Source organism: Abramis brama, assembly GCF_963993115.1.
Source record: "Abramis brama genome assembly, chromosome: 4".
NCBI classification, from domain to species: domain Eukaryota; kingdom Metazoa; phylum Chordata; class Actinopteri; order Cypriniformes; family Leuciscidae; genus Abramis; species Abramis brama.
In genome coordinates, this window is record NC_139966.1 from 32,197,100 (window position 1) to 32,217,406 (window position 20,307).

The 20,307-nt window shown below is 37.4% G+C and overlaps 1 protein-coding gene across 4 annotated transcripts in view; it reads right to left on the reverse strand.

Annotated features, from left to right (window-relative positions):
- Window positions 1–14,636, reverse strand: part of LOC311081775 (uncharacterized protein) — an 88,125-nt gene extending 73,489 nt beyond the window's left edge. For 2 of the 4 annotated variants that reach the window (XM_084112414.1, XM_084112413.1), the window contains exons 1-2: window positions 14,565–14,630; window positions 7,092–7,239 (exon numbers count right to left, since the gene is read on the reverse strand). Coding sequence is in view for 2 of the 4 variants with exons in the window: in XM_084112413.1 (XP_083968539.1) it covers window positions 7,092–7,176 (85 nt within the window). In the remaining 2 variants the exon portion in view is untranslated. Of the gene's footprint in view, window positions 1–7,091; window positions 7,240–14,564 lie in introns of all 4 variants that reach the window. The other 2 variants (XM_084112410.1, XM_084112409.1) reach the window with 2 other exon arrangements.
- Between the last annotated feature and the right edge of the window lie 5,671 nt (window positions 14,637–20,307).

Here is a 20,307-nt window from a genome sequence, read left to right on the forward strand (position 1 = left end):
AGGTCAAGGGGTCTGTGAGGATGGAAAAGTACCTAACAAGCTCAGAGAGATGTGTATAGGTAGTTGATAAGATGGTACTAAAAACGTTAATTAAAAATGATGGATGGCACTAGAACAATGCAGGTGCAGAGAATCATGTGACCCGAGATATTCTTTAAAAATGGGTATGGCCAAAGATTTTTCCACCAATAGAAAGATGTCTCCGGGAAAGATGATACTAACGGTAGCGAGATCTTGAGGTGGAGCAAGAAGAGAAAGATAGCTGATTGGCTACCTAGTGATAAGAAAAGACCTGAGGTTCCGACCACTGCAGATCAGATGAACAGCTGCATCTCACTTTGTTGCTTGCAGGGCTCCAGGCTAACTTTTCCACTGGTTGCACTGGTGCTACCAACTTTCTCAGTTGGTCGCACCAGCATATGATTTGGTCGCACCTTTTTTTTTTTTTTTCTACATGCCATGGGATTAATCAATGCATTCTGATGAATAGTGGTCTTAATCTGCATACCCTAGTTTTGCACTGATGTAAAAAGACTGACAGTGACACAAGACCTCATGTGACACAAGACCAAAACGCTGGCGCGTTTTGCTGGATTTTCTTCACATTGTAGCACTATAAACTTAAATTACTCCGTCATTTATGTTCATACAGAAAAAAGAAATAGAAAAAAATTATCTGTGATATTTTTACTTTTGTATGTGTCCACTTACAATCAAATCAAAACACTGTGCTTTTGTAAAATAAAGAAAATAAACAGGGTGTGTGTTCTGCCTCTCCGTCGCGGTGAACTTTTTTTTCTTGAGCACGTCTATAAACTGAAACAAAACTCAGCGAATACTTGTCACACATTTATGAGCCATATACCTTTATAAACATTTAAGTGTGTACTTTTAAATGATCGGATTCAAACTGAAAACAAATATTCTCTGTTTAAGTAATTTGTATAAAACCAACAAGATGTCCAGCTTCTCAAACGCTTCCTAATTATTTTGAATTTGAACACGCCCACTCGCGAAAAAGATATTCACATGCAAATCTCCACATGGAACGCGAACGTTACCTCAGAAACAAAACACCAAAACACTTCACAAGTCTCTGCTTTTCGTCGAGTTTGGAAGATGCGCCCGAGCTTACATTGGATTTACCTCAGAAGAAGAAGAACTATGGAAGCAAATAAGAGACAGAACTATTTGAAATTTAACAGCCACTGAATACTTAGTTTTGAAATATTTTATTTTGAAAAACATTTATCTGAATTTATTTGCTCTGAATTCACCCCTTAGAAATTATTTTACTTTGGAAACCATGTATCTGAATTTATTTGTTTCGAATTTACCTCTCAAAACCTGAATTTCAATGAATATTTTTCAATGCTCACAAATACAGATAAAAAAAAAAAAAAATCAACTTACAGAATTTCAGATAAAATAGATTCAAGTTGATCAAATTTGATTGCTCAAATTCAGATCTCAAATTTCAAGTTAATATTTTTCAAAGAAAACATCAGTCTAATTCGACTGCTCAAATTCAGATAAAAAAAGTTAAATATTCACATGGTAACATCCGGGCTACCCAGGATAGGAAAAACAGTTGAGCGCCTATCAGAGCACGACGATCATATATATATATTATTATTTTATTTTTTTTCCAGGTTGTCAGCCCCAGTTCCAGGCTGTCAGGTCCGCCACAACATTTACATGCCCCCAGGTGGCACGCCTTCTCGTGGTGGGTCTGGCTACACGAAAACGGTGCCAGATCTTCTGCAACAGCCTCAAAGGGTGCTCCTGGTTATCCCGCTACCAGTGGTGTTTTGGGAAGTTGAAGTACTCAGCGGTCGATCCGTCCAGCTTGTTCAGGGGTTCCCTGCCAATGCATTGTTTCAGAGCCATGAGCAGATTGATCCTATCGAAAAAATTATCCCTCTGCTAAATTCAAAGTACTCATAAGGTACTAATATTGGATACATCCAATATTACACTTGCCTTATACCCTGGTTTACAAGGTTTTTTGGAAGGATCCTCATATCTAATGGCACAAAACTGCCCTTAGATTGAGGGCAGTATATCTGGCACTGCATTACTTTCTCGACCAGTTGAAAGGCTTCCATATACAACCAAGATGTTTGCATCCTCTTTTCAGACAGATGCAGCAGATCCTACTCTGGATATACCATATTTCTCTTTTTGACAGCATTCAGGGACATCTTGGGGAAAATATCCAATCGAGGCAGGGGCTGCAGCACAAGTGGTGGAGTTGATATGGCAGAGTGGAAATCAGGGCTCCCAACTTAGTTGTCAACTAGGGTTAACCACTAAAATCAAATTTAACCTCTTGATGCTCATTGTGATGCTGATTGGAGAGGCTTGTGTTGTTCAATAAATGTTGAATTTAAGCAATTTTCTGTATCATTTCTTATTTACTGTTAGATTTTATGAGATGAAGGGAGGAAAAAAAAAAGAAAATCAACCAAACATATCGTCCAAAAAAATCTGCATCATATATTGGCCATCCGCGGTCTCGATCAGCATCGGCCAGAGAAAAACCCATACAGGTTGACCTCTAGATAGAACTTTAGCAATTAGAACAAAAACTTGATAAGCATGTATGAATGCATATTTGTCATTTAAACTGAACTTAAACTAAACTGGTGCTTAAAGATATTGTTGGTCATTCAGCATTTCTGTAAAAAAAAAAAAAAAATCTATTATCTAGGAATAGATAATAGTAGTTATTATTAAAAGATAATACTACTACTAATTTTACTACCAATAACAATATACAGCACACTAAGGATTGATAAGCTGCTGGGTTCATGAATATTAAACACGTTGTCAGCATTCGCTCAAACTGTTTCGCTGAAATCAAAACTGGGATGAGCTCCAGCCAATGAGATTGTCGTTTGCGCATTAGTTCCCCCCACTCCCGGAGAAACCTGCATATCTTCTGCTTGTACTTAAAATTTGAATAATCTCGAACTAATTTTGACAGGAAAATCCAACAAAGAATATCTTTGCTGATTCTGCGTGGTATGCATGACTCTTGCTCTCTCTCTTTGCATGTGTGTGAGAGAAACAGAACTCTCAGCAAAGCGACAGTGCGTCGTGCGCCTTCACACTAGACTTTACGGTACGTCAAATACCCTGCGCATCTATTGAGCTGAATTTAAATAGTACAGATCGCATGACGGAGAGTGAAACCCTGAAGCGCTCAGTCAGAGTTCAGTGAGTGAACTTATACTTGGCATCTAACACACACACAGGCGAGTAAAATCTAAATTTATTAGACAATGGGTAATGATAGACATTAGTCACCCAGAGTGAAGATTTAGTCGCATTGTGAGTGATTTACTTGCATTGTAGAGGGTTGCCTTAGATATTGAAAGAATTCTTCGTTTATTGCTTGTAATGTTTCTTAGTTTCTCTTTATTATTTACTTGCTTGTATGTCATTTTTGCTTGCATGTTTTGAAGCTATACTCTTAGCTGAAAAATATTACACAATTTGATTAAAACTTAAAATATTTTAAAGGGCATCTTGCAGGTTTTTTTTAATATACAGTGAGGAAAATAAGTATTTGAACACCCTGCTATTTTGCAAGTTCTCCCACTTGGAAATCATGGAGGGGTCTGAAATTGTCATCGTAGGTGCATGTCCACTGTGAGAGACATAATCTAAAAAAAAAAAATCCAAAAATCACAATGTATGATTTTTTAACTATTTATTTGTATGATACAGCTGCAAATAAGTATTTGAACACCTGTCTATCAGCTAGAATTCTGACCCTCAAAGACCTGTTAGTCTGCCTTTAAAATGTCCACCTCCACTCCATTTATTATCCTAAATTAGATGCACCTGTTTGAGGTCGTTAGCTGCATAAAGACACCTGTCCACCCCATACAATCAGTAAGAATCCAACTACTAACATGGTCAAGACCAAAGAGCTGTCCAAAGACACTAGAGACAAAATTGTACACCTCCACAAGGCTGGAAAGGGCTACGCGGAAATTGCCAAGCAGCTTGGTGAAAAAAGGTCCACTGTTGGAGCAATCATTAGAAAATGGAAGAAGCTAAACATGACTGTCAATTTCCCTCGGACTGGGGCTCCATGCAAGATCTCACCTCGTGGGGTCTCAATGATCCTAAGAAAGGTGAGAAATCAGCCCAGAACTACACGGGAGGAGCTGGTCAATGACCTGAAAAGAGCTGGGACCACCGTTTCCAAGGTTACTGTTGGTAATACACTAAGACGTCATGGTTTGAAATCATGCATGGCACGGAAGGTTCCCCTGCTTAAACCAGCACATGTCAAGGCCCGTCTTAAGTTTGCCAATGACCATTTGGATGATCCAGAGGAGTCATGGGAGAAAGTCATGTGGTCAGATGAGACCAAAATAGAACTTTTCGGTCATAATTCCACTAAACGTGTTTGGAGGAAGAAGAATGATGAGTACCATCCCAAGAACACCATCCCTACTGTGAAGCATGGGGGTGGTAGCATCATGCTTTGGGGGGGGTTTTCTGCACATGGGACAGGGTGACTGCACTGTATTAAGGAGAGGATGACCGGGGCCATGTATTGCAAGATTTTGTGGAACAACCTCCTTCCCTCAGTTAGAGCATTGAAGATGGGTCGAGGCTGGGTCGTCCAACATGACAATGACCCGAAGCACACAGCCATGATAACCAAGGAGTGGCTCTGTAAGAAGCATATCAAGGTTCTGGCGTGGCCTAGCCAGTCTCCAGACCTAAACCCAATAGAGAATCTTTGGAGGGAGCTCAAACTCCGTGTTTCTCAGCGACAGCCCAGAAACCTGACTGATCTAGAGAAGATCTGTGTGGAGGAGTGGGCCAAAATCCCTCCTGCAGTGTGTGCAAACCTGGTGAAAAACTACAGGAAACGTTTGACCTCTGTAATTGCAAACAAAGGCTACTGTACCAAATATTAACATTGATTTTCTCAGGTGTTCAAATACTTATTTGCAGCTGTATCATACAAATAAATAGTTAAAAAATCATACATTGTGATTTTTGGATTTTTTTTTTTTAGATTATGTCTCTCACAGTGGACATGCACCTACGATGACAATTTCAGACCCCTCCATGATTTCCAAGTGGGAGAACTTGCAAAATAGCAGGGTGTTCAAATACTTATTTTCCTCACTGTATAAACTTGTATGAAAATACCATATGAAAAGTTAATGCAGGATTTAAAATAGTTTTGCAAGACATAAGGGCACAAATTTAGTAGAAACGTGACAGTTTCCTTGACCGTGTTGAAAAAGCTGTTTTTTCATCATTGCGTCATATTACGTCATGAGACGGAGTCGTTTGCCGGGCTCTGCGTTCACTTAGTGCAGAGTAGGTTGGTGTTCAGTGAGAGCGGTCGTGATTCAGTGTGTTTTCGGTGGTTATTGTATTTCAATTAATCATTGTTGTGGTAAATTATTGTGAATTATGGCCTGTCAGGACTTCGAGTCCACAGGTTTCAGGATGATTGCAATTCAGGATGGTGCTATCTTCCGTGCCTGGCTGCGTTATGTGCAGGTGAAAAGACGGGACTTCACTTCTGCATCTGCTTCGAAAAACATGGTAGTGTGCAGCGTTCACTATACTGTAGACTGGATGATTATAATCCCTGCGATATGATGGAGTTATATGATGACGGCGATATGTGCACACTGTCACAGCATCTTCATCGGGTCGCCCGGTCCGTCGTCAGAATGTGGTTCGGCCGCCGGCGGGAAACATCATGTTCACGGATCCGTCAGAGATCACTCATTGTACATCTGTTTTACAAAATGTGCCTTGTCTTAATTTAATTCATGAACATATCCTACATAAACTTGTAATGTAATGCATTTATGTGTTTGTTATTAGTCTGCAGCCGAAACTTATTATTATTATAAATAGTTCTATAATTCATTTTCAATCTGTACAAAACCACTTATGTTTGTGTTGGCTGTTTCTACTTATAAAGTTTTTATACAGTAAGACAGTTGTGATTATTTTTTATTCATTGTCACCAAAATGGGACCATTCAAAGCCTTTATAAAGTCCCTCTTTCTCTGGAAACTTTCTCCTAATGGCTGACACAACACATGCAGATATTAAGGGTCCAATACTTTGCTATTGCCTGATACATGATAATAATCTGTACAATATTGTGATCGGAGTATAGTGTTATACATATCGTCGGCTAACGTGGATATATCTATAAGCTAACGCTGGTCTCTCATCAAGACACCTGCCCTGGTTTCCTCACACCACAACTCAATTTCTTGTTCTGCCTAATCCTGGCTTGTCCTGCTCTTGGCTGCATAGCAGGCTCATAATTAACTTATATGGCTGAGGTCCGTCATAGGAGTAAACATTTACAATTTCCTCAGCGTCCGAACTGTCATTGCGATCCATTGCTTTCCTATTGTTTACTTTGACCGGACTCCCTCCTGTTACGTCACTTCCAGCGGTTTTCAGATGCGGAAGTAAAATTCTCTCACAAACTACTCTAGAAGCCTTAATAGCATTTTATAAGTATATATTTATATTTAAATCTAGTTCCTACATTATTTTTCTATACATTGACTCAGTGGGTAGTCTAACCTGCAAGATGCCCTTTAAAAAGTAGGCCTATTTATAATTAGTTTTCTAATTTAGAATTCAATTGTAACTAAAATTATGTAAAAATAATTGTTATAAAAAAAGTACAAATAAATGTAAGATCTAAAGTCTGTAACCTAATTAATAATAAAAAATATGTAGATCAAGAATCGTTTTGGAATCAGATAATGACTCACTGAATCGAATCGGATCGTGAGGTTATTAAAGAAAGATTCACCCTCATGTCACAGTCAGAAAAGAATAAATCCTGTATAGAAAAAAAATATGTATCAATAATCATTTTATCATCGCACCCTTCTGAATCGTAATCGAATCCTGAAGTGCCAAGAGATTCCCACCCCTACTGCTCAAGAGCAACCCACTACACGTCAAATAAAACTGCTTTAAATAGGACATTCTTTGAAAAATATCATTCATTTCTGTAGACATCAACATTTTAAATTACTGAGTTCAGTTTTGAGTATGAAACCAACCTATTTGTGCCTTAGTATCTTCTTGTTTCAAACTGAATACTTCTTCAATCTTCATTTCTTCACTCTCCTTTTTAATCAACGCCATCTTGTGTCACGTGGATCTCAGTTGCTTCACAGGGAGTTTTTCTGTGTGTTTGGACACTCTGTCCTGTTTAAGATAATAGAATAATGAGGATAATTAACAAAGAAAAATTAATCCAAACTAAATCTCTGGGTGCGTCTCAATCAGCTCTAGTTCAATGCACTGGTAAGGGAGTGTCAGAGTGAGAGTTGAAGTTAGGGTAAGCAATTTTTTCAATAAACACTTTTGTTATTCTGGTTGAAACTCTTTTCACATCCTAATAGCAATCAATAATAGAAGGGGTGTAAATTTTAAAACATGTACATCTTCAGTTGAAGTCTCAGGACCAAAAACGTCCAATCACTGAATTCAGTCCAAATTATTGTAATGTTAAGTGCTTTGAGACATTAAGCCACGTTCACACCGCCAGCGTCACGCAGCGACAAAGTGACGTGATCCCATTCATTTCAATGGAGGGCGGGCGACTTCCGGCAACACTAGAGACAGTGACCGTTGGCAACAGAATGTGGGCATGTCAAGCGACGCAAGATACGCGACAACACTTTAGAAATTTCAACTTTATGCAAATGAGAAGCAAATTTCACGAGCGACAACCAATAGGAGGGAAAAAGATCCAAACTTCCCACTACCAGTGGAGCTCACGTCACCGTCTCGAGTATGGAGATCAGAGTTCCGGAGCGATTTCACTGTTTTATATGATTTGACTGGAACCACATACATGGATTTAATTAAAATGATGCATGGAAAAGAAACTGTTGACAGTCTTAGTGAGTTTGATTCATCATTGATAGTTTGTGTGTTGTAATTTTATTAAGTTTAGCACTGCTGCAGTTCATTTTACAGTTTCCCCTGTATTATGTTGATTATTAGGGACAAGATAGTTTATTATTTGTCAAATTCGAATGACGTTTTAGTAATTTATGACAGTATGAGTGAGTTTAATTTCCTGATTTATCGATCGTTAATCTAAACGCCTAAATGATTTAACCCACTGAACACTGCTGTGGTAATAGGGGATGCACCGATATGAAAATTTTGGCCAATACGATAATTCTTTACATTTGAAAGCCGATAACCGAAATATTGGCAGATAAATCTAAATTCAAATTTTGATATACTTTGATAGCCTGAATAAACAAAAGGCTCACCATTAAAAGCCATGTCCCAAACACTTTAACATAAATCAAACATATCATCGCTGTTGGGCGGAATCCTCGCATATCCAAAAACATTATCTTTCAGGAAATAAAAAAAACTGCATATTTTTGTAGTTATTAAACATTGTATCATTAAAGTTGGTATTATACCTTATATTGCTATATACCGGAGATTAGCCTAATCTGCATGCAAATTTACCTTTGTGGCTCACAGGCTTCCTTCTGCACCAAAGCATTACAGCTAACGATTTTTAACAAAACAGGCCTACTCAAATGTATCTAACCTAACCTAACTATTTTCACTAGTTAATGTCTAAAAAACAGACAGAGTTATCCAAAGATAGGCTTACTTGGCACCAGTAGACAGACCTTTTTCTCCCATAAATAAAAACTTTGCTACTTAGGTTATTTTACATGCACAGTGCCAACTTCGAGTCAGTAAAATAATAATAAAAACAATCATTTAATGGTGGTATCCAAAACATTTAATTCAATTCAAGTATTATATTAGATACATTTTAAAACTTCAATGCACATGTATAATAAGCCTATAGTAATAATAAGCCTAGTAATAAGTAGATGTTTAAAATACATCAACAACTGATATAAAAATTTAACACAGATAAAATCATAGTTAAGGCTTGCTTTACATGTTGCTCGATGAGGATTTCTTAATTGTTGCGACTTTCAATCTTGATGTGACAAAATGCCGCGGAGGCTCCCACGGAGTGAAGAAGAGGTGAAGTTATGAGACTTCTCAGACAGTTGAAGTGTCCAATGGAGTTAAGAGATATGCTCAAGCTATTTTCAACACTTTAGATTGGTTAATAATTTGTAAAAATAACAGACCCACGTGGGGACTGACCAATAGCATTGATTTGTGAAAAAATATGAAATTTACTAAATTTGGACATAGGAGTAGGGCTGAACGATACATCGAATTTTCATCTCATCGCGTTATGAACTCGCGCGATGAACACATCGCAACAGACAGCCTGACACGATGAATAAGGGAAAGCAGTTTATTACATGCGCCAAGCCCTGAAGACATGGTTGGCACGTTCATGCTATTTGGCCAATCAGGTGAAGCCCCAGGAAGTGTCAGCTACACTCAGATTGATTTGTGAGGTGTCAATTTAGTTGCGACACTGTGCCGTTAGCAAATACGATGGCGGAGGAAGGAGAGAAGAGTGAGGAAAATGTGGTGGCTGACGAAGACCTTGTGGTGTAAAAGAACAGCACTTCAGCTATATGGAATTATTTTGGATTTAGGAGAGATGACGCGTTACAAACACAGGTACTGTGTAAAACATGCCAAACAGTGTTATCGCAAGTCATATCGTCATCGCAATATTAAACAATGTTATCGCACATCGCAGCTTTTCCTCATATCGTGCAGCCCTACATAGGAGGTTTCCGCCCGACAGCCAAGATATACATAACAGTAGCCTAGTTTGAACCAGTGCAAGATTCTTTAACTTTTAAAATTAATGTTACACTCCTATGGCCAACTTTCTTTATTAATAAATGGTAACACTTCATAATAAGGTTTCATTTTGTTAGCATTAGTTAACATGAACCAACAATTAATGAACAATACTTGTACAGCATTTATTAATCTTAATTAATGTTAAGAAATTTTTTTGCCTGACTTTGATGGCACGTTTCTTCAGCACAGTTTGCAGTGCAGGCTGCAATATTAATATTACATGCTATGTCTTGAAACACATATTTGACAGTGAGTTTACAGTAGTATTAGCTTGAGTTAGGATGCAGATTTACTATGTTAAATTTATGTTCATTAACAAAAACAGAAACATCTGGTAAAAAAAAAAATGTAATGACCTCATTTTTATTTGGTAAAATATAATATTCTGACTGTCTGAGTTTTATTAAAATTAACCATTGGTCATCCAGTATCATGCATTTAGATCATGATAACCACAGATAAAACCAGGCATAGCCTACAGCACCTTACTATCATGGCAAAATGTAACTTTATGGTTTATATGGTATTTGTATGAAAAACAGTAGCCTAAATACATTATTAAATACTGTAGTTATATTCCATTAGTCCTTTAATACATTGTCAACATTAATAATACAATTCAATATGTATATCCCATATTTCATGGCAGTTAATATTACTAGGCTAACGTTACAGTAAATCCATGGTAAATGATGGGAATTTGTAGACGGAAAAGCCTTCTGACAGTATCGTTGTGCACACAGTATTTCTCTTGTTTGTCAGTGCTGATTCATCTCCTTTAAACTGGTTTAAATCACTGAGACATTTGCGCTGAATTCAATCGCTTCTCATTGGATCTCGTGACCGAGAGTGATCAGAGTAAACGCATCTGCTCGAGAGAGCGCGCACTGCGCTGCCGTTTGGACTTTGAGCCGAGCGGATAAATGGTCCGTGTGGCGCGCGGTTCAAACGAGTTTCGTTTCGCTTTTGGTGCTTATTATCGAACATTTATCGAACTCTTGATATCGTTTTATCGAGAAAAAATTATATTGCGATAATTATCATTATCGTTTTATCGCCCAGCCCTACTTGAAGTACATCACCGAAGAACACAGACCATGCCCCGTAACAGGTATCACTGGCTGAAAAAGGATTTGATCAGTCCCAACACTGATTTTTCAGGTCAGGTTATCACTAACGATGCCGTCTCCCTTCATATGCCACTGGAGCATTTCCAAAAGTTTATGTCAAAAGATATGAACAAATTAGAGGACGCTCCAGACACTGTGTTAAAAGCTACACCAACACATTTTGCAGCAAGTGCAATGTCCGCCTCTGCTTTTCGGGGGACAAAAACTGCCTTTGGGACTATCAAAATTGAATTTAGCTATGAACAGAGCTAAATCGTGGACATGAATGCCAAAGTTTTCATTTGGTTTTGTAAATAAAATCTGAACATATTTTTGTAATAAATTTTTCATAAAAATATGACATAAGCAGCACACCCTGCAAATGAACCCTTAAATTTGTTAAGACAGTGAGGGAAATCACTGAAATTCTTCTACCCAACAGGCCCAACGTTGCAATATTACATTTCCCTAAAAATTTACTAAAATGTCAAAAATGGAAAAGCCCATTATTTCTGCATTAGAGGCCTCCTACAACAACATGTAATAGGTGGGAATTTTTTTTAAAGTTTTTTTCTATATTTGTCTCTTTGAGGATTAAGGCCGTCTCTCGAGACGCTTTGTAGACTCTGCTGGGTGTGTTCATGTGTTTTGAAGGAGGCGTGGCTTTGGAGACGCTCTGAAGGGAGGGTGGAATCAAATGCTTTCTAAGCTAGCCTGCTATTGCTAGCATCTCAGAAATTGTCTACCCTGCCTTAAATAGCCTTAAATTACCCGATTAGCCAAAAAAAAAAAAAAAAAAAAAAAACTAACACTAAAACACAAATTATACAAATTTAGGGCTGTGTATCGATACAGGTGTCCCAATTCAATTAGATTCACAAGATTTCAATTTGATTTGATTCTCGATTTGACTCAATGAATTCAATTACTTTTTTTCTGGCCCCAACACAAAAAAAGCAATAAATTAATAAAATAGTTAGTTTTTTTTTTTTTTACCCATGTATCTTTGTATTGTAATAAGGTTATGACACCCAACATTTTAGATACCGGTACAGGCATGAAAACTGGTCAGGGGTAAAAAAGGTGAGGATACGGCAGCAAAAAATTAGGGGTGTGCCGGTTTCAGAATTGGTGATGACGGTTATGACGTGAGTCAAATGTGACGGTTCGTAACATAACCGTCGGGGAGGGGGGGGGGGGGGAGTGGGGGGTTGCGACGTTCGTCTGTTAAAGGACAACTTAGTTTGAATAAAATTTATATTTGTGTAGTGTTCAATGTTGTTATCAATAGAGATACGCGGATGGGGTATTAGTTCTTCCGCAACCGCGTCACAAAACTCATCATCCGCACCAACGTTTTTTAACCAGATTTCAAAGCCGCACCCGCCCGCCATCCGTGTTGCGGTCTATGGACGATGCAATGCTCTGCTGATGCGAGCCGCAAGAAAGCCCTTGTCTGTTCTAGAAAGGATGCAGCAAAGATATTTAATGCTAATGTATGAGCCATAGGCATACGCTGAGTTTCATTCATTTACCATGAGATGCGCTCTAGTTCTACTTCACAATGCAATGCAAGTGAACGCGGCGCGCCGTCGCCTCCATGTCACGGTTATTATATTGTCTCCTATATTTGTCTCCTTTTTATTTATTAAATACATGCAATTGGTTGATGAAACATTTATTACAATTAAGATACAATTTGTACAAAACGAAATTCGCTTTAAAGAAAGGTTTTCTACAAAGCAAAACTTAATGAAGTGGTAAAAATCATGTCTGACGATTTACAAAACAAAACTTCATTAAGTGGTAAAAACCATGTCTCCCGATTGCAAATGTTCATTGCTAATGTTTATTATTGCAAATGTTTTTCATTTGTTTAATAAATCTCATAATGATGGCACATCACTATATCATAGCTTTTATTTCTATCTCAAATGATTGGCGGTCGGTCGGTCAGGGGGTACTTGGCAAAGAATCAAATACAGTTGGAAACGACGTAGACCATTAATAACACAGACTGTTAACAATTGTTTTTAATTAGTATTTAAACATTCTCTATGATAAAAAATGTTTGTAAAAAATATTTTTATAACACGGTTTTGGCGGTTATAGAGTTGTAATGACGGTGTTCAACTATAACCGTCGGTCTCACGGTTATATACTAACCGTCACACCCCTACAAAAAATACAATCCAATCAACTTTATACATATATATCACATTTTAAAAAACAAGGTTATAAGTGCTGCACAAAGAATAAATAGGAAAAACAACAACACATAAAACATAAAATATGGGGGCCATTTTAATGTGTGGAGGCAAGTATTTACACAAAACACACAGCATGAGATTATTTTTTCTTTTTCGCCTGAACCAGAATCTCAAGGGCCCGTTTTCTCTGTTTAGCAGCATGTCTCAGCCTTGCCCTCTTCTCCTCTTCAGCTGCCTGTTTTTTTGAGATCCTGAACTACTGGATCCTTTGCAGTGCATCACACTCTCCTATCTCTCCATGTGAAATACGGGGGGAAATAATCTCTCCCTGAAAGCCTCAAAAGCCAAATTTGAAAGGGGTCTTTCAAATTTGAAAGTAAGCTGGAGTTCCAAAATCTTCATTTGAGATTTTCACTGAAAAGATTTTCTCACGACCCCCCACTTGTTTTTATTGTTGTGGCATATTTGTTATGATTTATCTCCAATCTTGTCTAAAATATAATCATATCCAGATAAAGCCAGAGGATGGGACACATTTAGGATGGTCAAACTAATTATTTTTGAGGAATTTGGGCTGGAAATATTCACTTATTTGAACAACTTTAATTTGTTCTAATACTTGATTGTATCATAAAGTGAAATCAGTGCATGAAAAAAAATTGCACACATTATTAATGTATAAATTGTACAGTCTTTACTCATAATTAATATTTTATGGGATGTTTAACCTTGTCTAATTCTAATGGTCTTTAATGTGATGTTTGTATGAATACGAAAATTAATTTCTTGCTTTCTTTAATAAAAAGGTGATCAGACACTGAAGTATTGCACATACACATACAGTAGGCTTGTGCGCTTCACTTTAAATCATGAAATATGTGCAGGAATAAAGACACTTTTTTGTTTTGTTTTTGTAAACTGTGGTTGATGCGTTTAGATAATGGGGCAAAACTCAGTAATGTATAAAACTATATATAATTAATACAATAATTGCCAGTGTAATTCGTATTTGCTGATGTTCTTCTGTTTTCCTCAATGATGGTCAATAATTAAAGCATCATTTTGCTTTTCGGTATTTTAAAGTGAACGAGCAGTTTGTGACCCGGATGTGCGAAATAATAAAAAGCTACAATGTTTGAAGAGATAAAGTCACTTCCACGATGAAAACCTTTATGCACATTCACTGTAAATTAAATGATATTGCATTGAGGACATCTCCACAGTTATTAACCAAGAAAATGAGACGCATCTTTTCTATTACTTTTGTGTGGATGCACTTTAAAAATAAGACTAATAAATGTTAGATACAGCATTACAATGTCACGCTGAATAATAATCCATTCATTCTACAGCGCTTACAAAAACTATACAATTAAATCAACAGTTTTTATCAACTTAAACACTTAAAATGCTTAAAAACACAAACCTTTCTTCAGTCGAATCGCCTCAGACACGAAAGTGCGGCGCAGCCTTGTGACGTGTTCTTCTTCTTCTGTGCATTTACTGGCGAGTTGCAAACCGATAAAAGGGAGCAAAGCGACACCTAATGTGCTGGAGGGTGACAAAGAGGAGGATTTTCCGTTTCAAACCATCGTTTCTTCACCTGTGAATTTTACAAAGAATTTAAATAAGATATCTTAGAATTTTGGAAAATTAAGTATTGTTGCCAACTATGTTACAGGGATTGATTACACTGATTCCTAAGCCGGTTGAAGATTTATAGAGAATTGGAGGCCTATAACTTTAGTCAATAATGGTTCTAAATTATTCTCACATATCTTTGCAAATCGACTAAAGTTAGTCATGTTTAAATGAAATCATAGATGATTGTCAATCTGGCTTCATATGTAGATGATAATTGCAATAGTTCTGTTAAACTACCTTTTGGGATCACTCCTAGATCCAATATATGTAGAGGTGTCAGAAAAGGAGATCCATTATCTCCTTTGTTATTTCTATTGGTGATTCAAGTAATGTGTTTTCATATTAAACTCAATCTGTTTCAATGTATTCAGTAGGCCAATAATGTAATTAAATATTCCCAATTAGCAGATACAATTTTCTTTAGTAACTTTTCCTAAAAAACATAAAAATATTTAAAATTGGCTTTTGAGTGTCTTAATGAGTTTAGTGTTTAGTGATATTTAGTATTAGGGTTATCTATAAATATTTGTATTTTTTTTATTATTATTTACAATTATTTATTATTAGTAACTTGTCAGAATTATGAGGCATATTCCTATAGACTGTATGTCTCACACATACTGCGTTTGCAGTGCGTATGCGGTGCGTATTTTTTCTTTTTTTCAAACGACAGCCGTCGGACCGAAAGTCATTCATTTCCAATGGAGAGTCGTACAGGAGCTGCGGGGAGTTCCGATCATATGCGTATGTGGAAAATTCGGATCCGATTTGAGCTTTGGATCCGTTGAAATATCTGAACTTCTATGAATAGACCGTATGCGACCGGCCGACCAGATGTGATGTATTCCAATATAGTCCAATCAAATCAGTGTGCGCAAGTTGAGAATTATTAATACTTTTAAAAAAAAACTTGATCCGAAACACTTAATATTTAAAAAAAATGCATGGTTATTCAGAAATAAGTAAAAAATTTGGAATTTAATATATATATATATATATTTTATGTTGTATTCATTTTCCCTCCAAAATTATTGGCGGTCATTCATTCATTCATTCAACCATGGTAAATGCACAGAGAATAAAGGCTCTTTTTGTTGCACTCATTTACCGGAGACGCAAAAAGAAATACTCCAAATCAGTGTGGGTAAAACACTACCTGGCTCAGAGGAAACATCTCGGCGAGTATCACCGTTTAGTGCAAGAGATGCTAAACCTAAACGGGGAAGATTTCCGTGAGTATTTTCGGGTCTCACAAGAGGAATTTGATGAGATACTCCAGGCTGTTGGCCCAAAAATGACCAGGGAGGATACTTCATTCCGGGAGTCCATCAGCCCAGCTGAGCGCCTGTCAATTTGTCTCAGGTACAAACTTAAGTCAGTAATATAGAAACATATAGAAATATGTATATGCCTATATGCATGTGTGTGTGTGTGTGCATGTATATATATATATATATATATATATATATATATATATATATGCCCACAATGTATATTTATACAATTTTTATTTTCACTGCACACAATTTTGTTGTTGGTACATTTGCTGTTGGCTATATGTAAATGACCACTGTACACACCCAAATGAATTCTACATGAAATAGTATAACATGACGGATATTGGCAGATGATCGCAGATCATTAATGTGCGCTGGAATTTCCCTAATTGTTTGGGGGCCATTGATGGTAAGCATGTGGTCATCCAAGCTCCACCCAACTCAGGTTCCCATTTCTACAATTATAAAGGAACCTATTCCATCGTATTACTTGCAGTATTGATGCCAACTACTGCTTTAGGGTGATAAATGTGGGTGCTTATGGCCGTGGAAGCGACGGTGGAACCTTGAGGGACTCTGCTTTTGGCAGGGCCCTTGAAGCCGGCACCCTAACAATCCCGCCAGATGCACATCTACCAGGTGCTGAACACCTTGGCCCAATTTCTCATGCTTTTGTTGCAGACAAAGCTTTCCCACTCCGTCCCCATCTCCTGCGGCCCTATCTGGGAAAAAACCTGCAAAGATACCAACGCATTTTCAATTACCGTCTGTCCCGGGCCAGGCTAGTTGTGGAAAATGCATTTGGCATTCTTGCATCTAGATTCAGGGTGTACCACAGGGTCATGGGTCAGCATCCTCAAAATGTCAAAGCATGTGTGAAAGCGACATGTGTCCTCCACAATCTCCTGCGGAGAAGCAAAACAACTAACCCCTCTGCACCAATGGATGGAACGAACAGCAGCAGCATGCAAGGCATCGCCCGTCAAGGTGCTAACTATTCCTCGAGGGAGGCTGTCCATGTGAGGGGAAACCTACGCATCTTACTTTTCCTCTGTACATGGTGAGGTTCCATGGCAGCATCTGGTGTAGAAGTCCTTCCAACAGACCAAAGGCCCTTTTAAGGGCCACCACAGTTTCACAAAAGGCTTTTTTCCAGTTCAGTGTATATGGTGTCTCTTATTTATGTGCATGCTAAAGCTATTAAACCTATTTAAATTATACTTAATAGAGAATTTAATAGTACTTTCGAAAACAATAATTTATATGACAAGCATATCTAAAGCAAATTTATCTTGGTACTGGTTGCTAAAACAACAATGCATGGTAGCAATTAACACAAGTTCAAGTAAATGAGTATTCTAAATCTTTATTTAAGAACAGTGTGTCAGTGAACATGTCAGAACTTAATAACGTGTGTGTGTGTGTGTGTGTGTGTGTGTGTGTGTGTGTGTGTGTGTGTGTGTGTGTAACTTTAGCACCATTATTCAAATTTATTTTTATTTTTTTTAAAGATAGATCTTCTAGATAAACTCAGCCTCAAACATTAGCTGGTGGATTTTCAGCTTGGTGAGTTCCCTGCATTTAGGCTCAAGCAGTGGCGGCTGGTGAAAAATATCTTAGGTGGGGCTGTGTCATATTCGGTCATTTTCAATAGTCTATAACGTTAATCATTGGACTCAGTTCTTTTAGCATTGTGGCTTCCAGGTTGTGGAATACTCTTCCTCAAGTCATCCGTCAAGCATCCACCCTTCAAAAACCTCTTAAAAACACATTTATCTGAATATTACTCTTTAGCTCACAATCTTTAAATTCTACCTTGTTATTTGCTTGAATCTTTAACCTAACTTAAGTGACCGCTGTATATTACTTTCTGCCCTTGGTATGTCTGTCTTTGATGTTGAGGTTTATTTTGTTCAATTCCTTAACCTATATTGTAAAGCGACCTTGGGTGTTGGAAAATCTATATAAATAAAAATTCTTATTATAATTAATAACCACCCAAACACAATTTAAAACAAACTGCAGGATACCAGTGCTCTGTGAAAAAGTAATTATTTAATGCCAGTATTAAAAGGTTGTAGGCATTCTTGCACAAAAACAAACATATTGCACAAACTTTCCATTTGCATTTGAACTCAAACAATATACTTAGTGATTAATTAATTAGTTGATTAAATAAAATAAAATAATTTTTCAAGCAAATATTCCACAACATGTACAGTAAATAGCAAACATAGTATTAAAGGGATAGTTCACCCAAAAATTAAAATTAGCCTATGATTTACTCACCCTCAAGCCATCCTAGGTGTACAGTATATGACATAGTATAGGACGCATACAATCGGAGTTTGTGTCCTGGTTCTTCCAAGCTTATTGCAAGCTAATTTTCATTTTTGGGTGAACTATCCCTTTAAGACAAAATTTCTATTTACAAAATTACTATATACAAAGAAACATGTGGTCGGGGCTTCTGTATATATGTGTGTGTGTGTGTGTGTGTGTGTGTGTGTGTGTGTGTGTGTGTGAGATCTCATTTGTACAGGAATTTTGCCCTTCTCTCCTTCTGAGTGGCAAACCTCTCAATGACCCTATTGTTGAAGTCAGGAATGTCCCTGATAAGTTTCTTCTCCATGGAGAGCATCGCCAGAGCATTCAGGCGATGCTGTGTCATGGTGTTTCTCAGGAAGGTCTTAATGCTCTTTAAAGTAGAGAAGCACCTCTCAGACTCAGCTGTTGTCATGGGTGTGGTGATGAGGATCTTGAGAAGACTGACAATCTCTGTGAAAGTGCTCTGAAGGTTGTTCTCCATGAAAAACTGGTACAGAGGCACTGCACCACTGCAAGCCTTGAACTCATCATTCTCATAGATGAGGGACAGTTCTGTTTTGAGCTTGGCCTTGTTCAGCATGGGGTATGCCTCCACTGTTGTATCAAGCGCTGTGTCAGGGAACTTCACACAATGTTGTGGGAACAGCTCTCCATGCAGCAGTGTTGCACTGATGAGGTGCTGGGTGAAGGAGAACCGCTCCTTGGCATGGGTCAGGATGGTATCACATACCTGTAAAAGATTCATCAGCTTAAATTTGCAATAAAGCTATTTTAATGAAAGTGATTCTGATTGAACGAGTCAAGTATGATTACTAAAGGTTTTAACACCATTATTCCTAATTGCACTTTACACTACGTTTATTTCTCCTCACTAACTCCCTATTGGTTTCTGTTACAAAACAAGGTTTAATTTCAATATATAAACCACATATTTTCTGTCACATGTGAGGATTCCTTACGCCTTGAATTTCTTTTCCTTGCTATTATTTTGCTGCTTGTGACTGCTGTGTCATCTCAACTTACCTCTGTAGCCAGCCTTTGTTGTTCTCCTGTTCCCACTGTCCTCCGTCGATTTATAGGCTGCTGCTGGTCCGATGCACCGTCCCCACACAGAGAGGGAATAGAGGCCCTGGTCCAAAAATAAAGTTTAAGTTGCTAACCTGTCATCAGACTTCTTAACTCCCACACGTGCACATCCACTGCCCTTACGAAAAAGAAGTTTATTCAAGTGTTCTATTCTAAACTAAAAATAAAGTATACTTTCAGTCAACATTTTCTATACTTCTCAAAAATATACCTTATGTACTTCTCAGAAATATACTTAAAATGACACTTAAGTGTACTTGACATACTGAGAGAAAAGTCCAAGTATATTTGGCCTGTACTTTTACTCAATCTTTTGATCAAGATATACTTAAAGTATAATTAAGTATTCAAAGTATACTTTTCTTGTAGCTGTGTTAACTCTTATGATCGTTTGAAAATATTGATTAGAATATTGAAAAATTACCAGCTATAAAATAATTTTCCAGCTATGCATGTTTTCACTGTTATACGGTAGGGGGCGCTATGACACATTTTCTAGTACAGAATCTCCGGATCAAAACACAGGAGAAGAAGATAGCTCACTTAAATGTAAAATAACGTGATAATCAAACATTAAACAGCATGTAAATCAAATCTGCTTAATGTTACCAAATGAAATGAAGCGTAACCATGACGAGAAAACGACTGTGAAGCTGTGGGGTGTTGGACTCGATCTACTCCATCTGTGTTTTGATAATCGTTCTGAATCTGATCAAGGCGTAGTCTTTGACCTAAATGTGATTTTCTCATCTTTTTTGTTTAAAATGTTGCCTTTCTTTATGAAACTTTCCGACATTCAAGTGCTGTTTAAAAAAGGGTGCATGAATCTAATAA